This window comes from Phycodurus eques, chromosome 5 (assembly GCF_024500275.1).
Source record: "Phycodurus eques isolate BA_2022a chromosome 5, UOR_Pequ_1.1, whole genome shotgun sequence".
NCBI classification, from domain to species: domain Eukaryota; kingdom Metazoa; phylum Chordata; class Actinopteri; order Syngnathiformes; family Syngnathidae; genus Phycodurus; species Phycodurus eques.
Window position 1 is genome coordinate 25,781,570 of NC_084529.1, and position 11,323 is coordinate 25,792,892.

The 11,323-nt window shown below is 39.0% G+C and overlaps 1 protein-coding gene across 1 annotated transcript in view; it reads right to left on the minus strand.

Annotated features, from left to right (window-relative positions):
* The window catches only part of LOC133402571 (protein inscuteable homolog), a 66,137-nt gene extending 55,086 nt beyond the window's left edge, over nt 1-11,051 (minus strand). Inside the window, exons 1-2 of the mRNA XM_061676477.1 lie at nt 10,987-11,051; nt 9,586-9,744 (exon numbers count right to left, since the gene is read on the minus strand). Coding sequence (XP_061532461.1) covers nt 9,586-9,744; nt 10,987-11,051 — 224 coding nt within the window. The remainder of the gene's footprint in view (nt 1-9,585; nt 9,745-10,986) is intronic.
* Between the last annotated feature and the right edge of the window lie 272 nt (nt 11,052-11,323).

The window sequence follows — 11,323 nt, forward strand, 5'->3', positions numbered from 1 at the left end:
ATAGGCTTAATACGATCAGGATTTTTGGGGTCGATCACTGATCATCGAGTTTAAAAAAACGATAACCGATCACCGATCCAATCACAAGATGGAGCAATGTGTCTATATAAATGACTTGTTCATTTACTGTATATACTTGTGTACTTAATTGCTCAAAAAATTACATTTACAATAAATAATGTATCTTTGTTCATCTATTTATCCCAGTGAGGGCATAGTGACAGACAGAACAAATGAATGGTCTTCTATTAGATGGCAGGAAGTACATAAAGTAATTAATCTATCCACTTTTTGTGACATTTTTGTTTGTTGGTGTGCCATGAGATTTTTCAATTGTAAAATATGTTCCTTGGCTCCATAAAGGTTGGAAATCGCTGCTCTTGTCAGTTCATGTATTCTAATCAGTCAGGTCAAACCAACATTACAACATGACAGAAATAATGGGTGCTAACTTACTGTAATGAAATTACTTTATTGTAATTAAATTACTTCACCCACACTGAAACTTTAGAGCATGATTCGACAGAACAGCAGCATGTTCACGTACAACTGTTAGTTCTAGCACTAGCTTGCCAGGCTACATAACGTTTTGTTGCCTGCTTGCGAGCCGTATCGTATTAGAAGTACGGGAACATATCTCAAGCAAGCCTTAAACGAACGTCCTCTCCTGAGCACTGGTGACCACCAACACACGTTTTTCCCCATTTTGTTCTTATAATACAGTGCGATCCACTCTTGTTGTCGTCGCCACGGTAACGAGTGTATCCGGTCGCATTTGAGTTGACAAGATAAACCCCAATGAATGATCGTAAAAAAGGGTATCGGAATACAATATTTCATTGCAGTAGTCTGACATAGTGCAATCGTGACAGAGCAAATTTGTCTTGTAGTCTGATCCGGGCATTACGTGTTGTCTGTCTTAGATGTGTTGTCTGTCCCACACTGCTGACATTTTCTTTTTTTAAATTACTTTATTGGCCGTCCGGTATTTACAGTACCACGTCAAAAAACACGCGAAAAGGTTAAAAATAAACTAGCTTTTGGATTCAAATATACTGTGCACGATGGCGACGCAAAGTAAATGTCTTTGGCGGAGCCGATCGGCGAATTATGACATTAAAGCCGATCAGCATAAAATGATAAATATCGGCCGATACCGATCAGGCCGATCAGATCGGTTTAAAGTCTAGATTCAAATGCACCATACCATTCAGAAGCTCAACATTTGTCCTTTGTTGAAAATTGAGGAGTCACATGCACCACACTGGTCACAGAAAATCATCCTTTTATTCTCAAAACGCTCAATTCAAATGCACCATACCAGTCAGCAGTCACAGAAGATCTGAATCAAAGTCATTTGTTTTCAAAATGCTGGTCATTCAGCCCTATCAAGCCAATAGGAATGAAAACAAAAAGAGGAAATAGACCGCTACCAAATTAAAAGCAGTAACAATGCTAAACGTATTAACAGAACCAACAACTGTCATGTCACTGAAACACTCTGAACAAAGGTACTTTCACTATTCTTAAAAATGTCACATGATCCTTATAGGAGGTATATGATGCATTATTTTTCACAATTCAAAGCAGTTCCCAGTTGCTTAATAAATGCTCTCTGGCATTTTTTGGGTCAAAATACACAAAGGAGAAAGAATTACAGAAAGGTTTTCAGTTGTCACACTGAACTTGAAATCACCTAGTTTTGGTGGCTGTCTCAAGCAAATACAGAGTACATCTTTTGTTACCATGACGACCGAGGGCGGCGCTAGGGCGTTGCGATGAAGCTACTGCTACTTAGTGTTGCCAACTTAGTGACTTCATCAATATCACTTTTCCAACCACTTTAGTTACTATTTTCAAAAAAGTGAGTCACAACAAATCCATCAACATTTTGTGGTGAGGAGACTCTGAGACTCACACCTCTGCATCCGGAGAGCAAATAAACAGTGCTTGCCAGAACCCACCACATGCTAATTTAACCATAAATATGTCTCTAATTTAACCAATTGTAATGGTGCAATTTCAGACTTCAAAAATTTACATTTTCAACAAACTCAGAGGGGTTCTTCCACCAAGACATTTTCAGAAATAGGTAAATAACAAAAGATTTACTTGGTTAATTGCACGCTAGATGGGTAGCCATCTACTATTTCTACTATTATGCACTTCATGATCAATGAAGCAATCCCAGATTTCAAACAGAGCAAGTACATTCATGAGTAAATTTAGTATAGATCATCATTATTTCAGAATACATTACATATTTTTTGTTTGGTGGCACGCCATTAAATTTTCCAATGTTATTTATGTGCCTTAGCTCAATAACTGCACTCGGCCACCATGCTGCCCTGCATAATATATCTCCTTTAAAAAATAAAAATAAAAAAAAGAAACACATTGCTAAAATTTCTTTTGAAAAATTAAAAGTCACTTTACAGGCATGTTTTAAGTAAAAAAAAAATTTAATGCATGGTCATACAAGTGTAAAAATAAGTTACTGGTAAAAGGTAAAAACAACAGTTTTAACTGGATGAGACTTTTGATTTGAGTGTTAAATTGGATCAAAGTGGCTTTAAAAAGTTATAGAAAGTCTTAAATTTCCTTAAATCTCTAAATAGACATAAGACACATGAGCTAACATCCACGTTATGTTTACAATCTGCAAAAGTCACTGCTTCCAAACGTACTCGAGTGTGAACTTTTCGTTGAACTCACCCCAGCTGCCGTGGTCTAAAAAGGTTAAGTGTTCCCGCCGGGATTCATAGCTACACCACTTGGTTCTTCTTCTGTCTTCTTCAGTTTTTCCCGTACCGGAGCCGCGTTGCGGAGCCCTGCCGAAGTAAAGCGCTGCACTGGCCTGGCTGGAGAAAGCCCACCTCTTATTGTCAGTCAAGCAGCGGAGCATAGTTTGTGCCGGGCCGCGGTCCAAACAGACGTGAAGCTATTCTATTTCCGTCTACTGCCATGTGAGCACCACCACTGCTGCAGATTGAAGGGGCGGGAGAAAGTCTCTGTGTAATTGCATACTGAGATGTAATTGCACGACAAGGTAAATAACTTTTTTTTTAGAATAAGACTGGAGAAGGAAGGGGGAAAAAAACATAAATAAATGAGGAGCTGGCTTCCAGATGTGTGGGCAAAGGGGAGGAGAAGAAGTACATAAGGGAGGGGCTGAAAAAGATGGAGAAAAAGTGCTACGGCAGCAGAATGAAATCCCATTTCAGACCAGGCGAAAAGCTTGTTTACCTTCCCTGGGAATCATCGTACGCAGACGAGTGGAGGGATTGTGGGGAAGGTGAGAGGATGTTGGGTCAGACCCAGTGTTTTTTCTGGACCCGTACTGCCTTGACTTGTCCCACCAGTGTCTGCTTTCACGCTTGGATGTGACGCCCATGTGGAAAAAGCGAGGGCTTTCAAAAACGGAGAAGGAAAGTTCAAGTGTGAACGGCAGTCGGCTGGTTCGAATTAGGTTACTTAGTGACTGAATAATTATGTGGCCACATACTCCCATTTCCGATATAGTGCCAATATCCAAATTTTGAGCGACTTCTTGGATGCCCAGTGTGAAAGGGGCTAGACACAGTAGACACTGGATTTATTCAATTGTGCCTTCAAATAGAACCTGTTAAAGTGTGACATTGCCTTTCACGCAGTCCTTGCAGCTTGGCACATGCAGATAATTCGATGCATGGCAATGTCCAGGTCTGGGACAGGGACAGTTAGGTCGCAAACCTTAGATGGCCAGTATGAAGCAGCTTTGTTTAATTTTTTATTTTTTTATTTTTTTTTTATCAGCGTTTATTACAAGTAGTATGTGCCGCTGGTGTCACCCAATTTAAGTAAGTAATGGAGCTAGCACCATTTCGCCAATACACAAACCTCACCTGGATTTACTAAAGCGAACCGTACCATGACGAATCAAACTGAATTGTACCACTTTATAACGCCTTCAATACTGCCTCCCCTGCAAATTCCCATTACGGTATTTCATGGCCTGTCCCTCTCAGAATGAACTCGATGGAGTGCGTGTTCACACGACTGTCGCGTCTTGCCACATTGAGAAAATCATATGCGTGTTGACATCAGTGCGACAGTAGCTATTGCTGTCAACGCAAAGGGGCACTTCACTCTATTTAAGCGGCTGGTGAATAGGAACACAAGCAAAATCCTGCTTGACTGATCCAAACCGCCCCGTGGTGAATTAAAAATAACTGTAAAGCTTAATAGAAACATGTCATCATAACCCTTTCCCAAATGTCTTTATAGCTGCACTCACAATGCTTTCCTGCCAAGCGTTCAGAAGTGTTATGGTAATGCCGGCATTTATTCACCTGTTCCTTTCCGACAGAACTCGACTTAAGCCTCTTCTGGGTTTAACAATCTGAACCATTACCATGCTGAACTTTTGCACTTGATGGAAACGTATCATGAGGTCAAGCCTTCATTCTATTGGCTCCCATTGCATTTTTTTGTCTCGCATTTTAACACAGAAGTCAATCAATATAGTCAATTAAGGCTTGGTTGAAGCTGTTTTTTTATGGGGGAGGCATTAAGTGAATTTCCAGAAACAGTAGAAAAACCAAAGTTCCGAAGCACTCTGGTTTGGAAATACTGTAGCTTTTTGTGGTGTTGGATTCTGGGAATGGGACTGGGGTCGTCTTCAATTTTGGATTGTGGTGGGTAGGGGGCTTGGTTTTTCTGACAAAAATCCTCTAATTTCCATTTGGAGGGGCCCCTAGCAGTGTATGTGTGTGCCATTAGAAGCGACCATTGTGGCTTTGTTACATCACTACTGGAACACGAGTTCCAAAACCGAAAGAACAACCCACCAAGCTGCCTTCCAGCTGCTTCCCCCCCCGGTCCCCACAAAGTACCCGAATGAACACAGAGATCATATGTACATATTTTTCCTCCACATGCGTCGTCCAGGAAAAGTTTCCGTGCGGATCCCAGTGTGGTTGTGGCTCTTCTCCAGCTGGACGCTAAGACGGGGACAAAGGGGGTTGAAACTAACCCCCTTCTCATATACGCCAATAGCTTCACCCAACCTATTAATCATGCATATCATTTCAATTAGCGAGCATGCTTCCACAAGGGCATTATTAAATATTTTCCTCACGGTACAAAATAACATCCTCGCGCTCTGATTTCGGAAGCTACGACGACAAATTTCCTGCCCTTGCTCGGGCGCACACTCACCGCTCATCCGTGCTCCCAAATAGGATCAACTATATCCTGTTTTGCAATTTCACCCTTATTGAATGGGCTCGTTATGACGCTCGGTGCGCAAACACTGTTGCCAACACTTACCCGATTTGTCAGCCTCGGTTGACGCTGAGCCTTCTTCCAGCCGAAACAACTGCACTGTTGCTTTTATTTTATGTCAGCTTTAAGTGCAAACAAAGGCATAACACACAAAACAATGATTTCACCATATAAAATTTGAGAGACTCAACACATGTTGAGGAAAAACGGACAAGTATGTTCTTACCGCTTCGATAGTGTGTGGTATACTCAAGATGATCACAATACAGCGCATCACACACATATCCATGTCTGTCGTAGCCGCAAGACTGACCTCTGTTTTTGGAGCAAAATTTGAACAGGTTTAACATTTATGATTCTCATCCCAGCAGATGTGGGAGGAAAAATCTTTCTTAACAACCCCCACACCGCAGGATAATCAATCCGGATAATCTTTTAGAGGCATCTGATATTCGGGGCTTCGCTGACTTTGATCAGAAGGTTTGGGGAAATGCTCAAATTAGGCAAGGTTATCTCTTTGTGTGTTCCCTGCTTAGTACACTTTCCTAGACACCCTTCAAACCCACAATCCCTGAAAATTACTAACAACCATTAAAGTCAGATGCAACTCTTCCAGGTTGCTGGTCAAACTGGACGTTTTAACTTTCTTGATTGTTGTACAAGTGTCAAAAGGTGTTAACCACTCTTAATAGTAAAAATAATCCAATGTAAAAATCTGTAAAAACATTGTGTTGATGCATATGGTGACGCTGGAGTCTCTTCCTTGTTGAGGCAGCCCCTTCTTTTGGAATAAGGGTGGCAAAAAAGATGACATAAAAAGCAAAAGAAAAGCAAAGTTAAGCGGCATATTTTCTGGAAAATATGTTGAATTCAGAATTTTACGACCTTAGGACATGAGATTTTATTTTATTTATTTTTTGCAAAATACAGTAAATGCAGTATTCTTTTAATGATTTTGAATACATAAAGTTTTAATAGCTAAGATACAGTACAGTTCAAAGTACAATAGTAGAAATTATGACAAATGGTCTAAGTAATATTAAGCCATTTTTAGCTTAGTTTCGTTTGTAGCGATGTGGTGAAATAAGCAACAAGTGATTGTCAGAGGCGATTGGCTAGCTTCCAGTTCTGGGTGTACCCCGCCTCCTGCCTGAAGATAGCTGGGATAGGCTCCAGCACTCCCGCGACCCCTGTGTGGATAAGCGGCTCAGAAAATGGAGGGATGGATGGCTTTTCAGAGGCATTCAAACAAGGTGTATGTTCTGGTTTTTATCACCCACGAGCTCAAAAGCGCTTAGTCTGCAACAACACAGCTTTTTATACTGCTTAAACATTTTGGCACTATTAGGAGGCTAAGGTAAAAACAATTGATTTGACACAACAGCAAAGCTAGCTGCTAGTTAGCCAGGGAATTGTGTCAAAAACATCAGAATAATCTATGTACACTGTGCTAAAATGTTCTCTAAAACATTTCTACTGTAAAATGTTGGTTAAAACATACATACACTAAAACTTTAGTTAGAACATTGTAGTTAAAACATAACTAGGCTGTTTCTTTAGAATAACTGCTAAGATATTAGTTAATACATAAATATGAAGGCGGCACGGTGGACGACTGGTTAGAGCGTCTGCCTCACAGTTCCAAGGACCGGAGTTCAATCCCCGGCCCCGCCTGTGTGGAGTTTGCATGTTCTCCCTGTGCCTGCGTGGGTTTTCTCCAGGCACTCTGGTTTCCTCCCACATCCCAAAAACATGCATGGTAGGTTAATTGAAGACTCTAAATTGCCCCTAGTTGTGAATGTGAGTGCGAATGGTTGTTTGTTTATATGTGCCCTGCGATTGGCTGGCAACCAGTTCAGGGTGTACCCCGCCTCCTGCCCAATAATAGCTGGGATAGGCTCCAGCACGCCCGCGACCCTAGTGAGGAGAAGCGACTCAGAAAATGGATGGATGTATATATATATATACACACACACACACACACACACACACAGTTTAGTGGCCCTGTTCTAAACATACAGTAGCTCACCAGTGATGTCACATTGTGATTTCTTAGAAGTGATCATTTGAAATTATTAACACTTGCATAGATTCATAGAACTCAAGTGTTGCATATTGATATTTATGTTTCCTACCTTGTTAAACAATTTTTGATGATTATTAACATGATCAGTGTCTTCCCAAAGAGGAATGTCATTATGTAATAATGACATTATCCATCCATCCATTCATTTTCTGTACCGCTTATTAGAAGTCATTTTCAAATTCAAGTCGAATTTATTATTTCAGAAGTGTGTATCAAACTGGTAGTAGCCCTTTTCATTAATCAGTACCCAAGAAGTAGCTCTGTTTCAGAAAGGTTGGCGATCCATGATATATATTGATGACTATTAAGATGTTTTAGTGCATTTCTGTCCTTTGAAGCTCTAAAAAGAACAAGTCTGATTGCAGGTTGCACTGCTTTTTTTATTCAGCAATTACCCATGCACTTATTATTTGCCCATATTTTGCAAAACATATCCCAACTAAGCATACGTGTGTGTGTGTTGTGTGTATCCAACCATAAATCACACACATACACACACACATCACTCTGTTTCGGTGATGTTCTAATACTGTTATTTGATCATTTATAGTTGATTGACAGTGTTTAAAATGTGTTCAAATATAATTATGTGGCCAGTTCCCCCCCTTAAAAACCTGCAAAGAACAACACAAGTACCCCAAACCCGAGTGTATCTAAAATACATTTTAATCTTGCTCAAACATCTTTTTTCCAACAATATTGTTGACAATATTCATCATCATATTCATCATCATCACCATTCTTCACAGAACTATACAATCATGTAAATTGTTCTACATCAAGGCACAAGACAACAGCCCACTGTGGGGAGACAAGAGGGGACGGAGGGTTTTTAGGGGGGGGTCCTGGGTAGGCTGATAGCGGTCCTGCTGGCTGGATTATGCTACACGATAGGAGAAAGAGGAGGAGGTGCAAAAACTTGGTGAGCACTTGTTTTTTTTTATATTGTTTTGCAATGATACGAATGTATAAAAGACAGGAAGTGTACACAAACTAAAGGGCTTTTTTGGGGCCAAAAGCAAGATGGAAACTTGTTGTTTTATGAACGTGAGTGTATTCAAAGGGCCAGTTCACTGTTGGTTTTCTGCTCCATTGTTGTTGGTGGTGGTGTTATTTTTTCCCCCTTTTTTTTTTTTACCCCCGATGTTTTCTTGCCGTGTAATCTGCATAAAACACAAAAAGAAGGAAAAACATTTGACTCATATTTGTATACAACTGCCAAGTCCATTGCTGTAAGAATTTAGTAGGGATTTGTACAAAATAATTTTTATTGATGCTGAGATGCTGGTTAAAATGTTTTACTTAAACCTATGCGACAATGTTAATCAAAACAAGTATGCTACAATGGTAGTTAAAACAACCATGTTAAAATGTTAGTTTAAAAGGTTCTGAAAAACATAACGACACAAAAATATTTGTTTAAAAAAAAAAGATAAAACTACACAAAAACGTTAGTTATAACATACCTGTATTGCAATTTTAATTAAAACATTACAATAAAAACTTAAGATATAATGACACTAAAACACGTTTAAAAATTATCTTAAAACATACTGTAACTATGTTAAAATGTTAAAACGTTACAATAAAAAGTGTTTAAATGTTAATTAAAACATAATGCAAAAGTATTTGTTCAAAAAGGACATTAAAAATAGCTAGCCTAGAATGTTCGTTATAGCATACAATGAAAATTGTTTCAATGTTACTTAAAACATAGCTATGCAAAAATTGTAAAACATTTCTTTAAAATCTAATTACACCAAATTGTTAGCTATAACAGCAAATCTGCCTCACAGTTCTGAGGACCCGGGTTTAAATCTGGCCTCGCCTGTGTGGAGTTTGCATGTTCTCCCAGTGCCTGGGTGTGTTTTTTTTTAACCTACCATGCATGTTTTTGGGTTGTGGGAGGAAACCGGGGGTACCAGGAGAAACCCACGCAGGCACAGGGAGAACATGCAAACTCCACACAGGGGAGGCCGGATTCAAACCCGGGACGTCACCCAGTCATCCACCGTGCCACCACTATTAAAACATGTCTATGCTAAAATGTTACTTAAAATGTTTGTTAAAATATAAATAGCCTAAAATATTAGTTTCAAAATGTCATTAAAACATAACTTTGCTAAAATGTTAGCTAAACTCTGATCATTTTGTCCCACTACTCCTCTTCAAGTATTGACATCTGATGTGTCCATTTACCTTTTTTTTCCTCGACGGCTTGTCGAGGCCCTTACATGGCAATGCTTCTCCTCCGCCGGCCGAAGGCTTTAGCACCGACGTTGGTGGGCACAAAGTTGCTGTTGCCCATCCCTCCCGACCGGCTGAGGAAGTCGGCCAGGCGGTGGGTGACGCAGGTGGCCGTATTGCAGGCTCGCTTCTGTGCAGTAACGCTGCTTCAGGGGAAGCGGAGCAGTACGTTAAAGCTCACCCACATAAAACATCAAACAGAAACATTCGTCAGGTTTTTTTATCAATCCAATTTTCCTATATACTTTTGCCTGTCATCCACATGTAAAAGCTGAATGTTACAAAAAAATATACGCTAAAATATTACCTAAAATGCATAAGTTAAAATGTTTGTTAGTAATACTAAATGAATGTTCACTAAAACATAATTAAGGCAAAATGTTAGCTAAACAATGTGTGTGAAAATATAACTATGGTACATTTTAGCTAAAATATTCATTTGAACATACAGTAACTATGCTAAAATGCAATGCAAAATTAACAATGCTAATTAAAACATAACTATGCTAAAATGTTTGTCAAAATGTTGATACAAACCTAACTACACACAAATGTTAGCTTTAAAAGGTATCTCAAACTTAACTAAAAACATTTGAACAGTTGAAACATAACTATGCTAAAATGTCATCTAAAAAATATTTGTTACAATAAAACTCCACTAAACATCAGTTAAAACTTATGCTCACAATGCAAGTTAAAATATAAGTTAACATAGCTTAAAAAATGCAGCTAAAACGTGCAAAAATGTTAAAACATAACAAAACGAATACTTTTATCTCGAAACAGTTTGTTAAAACATAATTACGCTGAAAAGTTAGTTAAAACATAACGATGCTAAAAATGAGTTAAACAAATTTCTAAAACATAATGCTAAAATATTTGATGATTACGTTCAAACATAGTCATTAAACTAATAATTTAGTTTATAAAAATGTATTTTAAAACAACTCAACTAAGAATAGGCTATAAAAATATTAGTTAAAATGTTTTAAAATATTTAACTCGCAACATAACTGTGTTAAATGTTAGTTATGACATAACTATGTTGAAATGGTAGCTAGAAAATTTTAGTTTCAACATCATTACACCAAGGCTGTGTCCAAAATCACTCACTAACCACTATATAGTGCACTATACACTATACACCATTTTGTAGTGGTGTCCGAATGCTCAGTGATCAAATTCAGTCTCCTATAGAGTACACTCGAAATTTCCCACAAAGCATAGCAAAAAGTGGTGACCAACCAATGGTCACTCACCGTGTTGTGATTTACCATAATGCATTGCGTCTTCAGAGAAGAAGAAAGAAGAATGACATCACAGACACGTTATTAAGATTCTCACATAGTTTCTAGGCAGGACACGCCCCACTGCAACATGATTGGCACCTGCGTCGCGGGAAGGGCAGGCTACGCAGATATAACGAGATGCCCATCCCAAACATGTAATACATTTGTACGAAATAAAAACAAAGAAGTTTGTTATGGTTAAGTTTCGGGCGAGGGTTGGGGATTAAGGCGGTTTAGGATGCCTTAAAGTTAGGATTAGGGTGGGTTAGGGTTAGTGGGAAGTATATTAACGCCGTCACACTTAAGACACATACTACTGGAAGCAGTAGGGCGTGTTCTACAGGGATACAGCATGCAATCATAGTGCAGTAGCACGTGTACTGGAGTCAGTAATATTGTAGCACGGCGTGTCCTGCCTGGGAATCCTAATAAAACG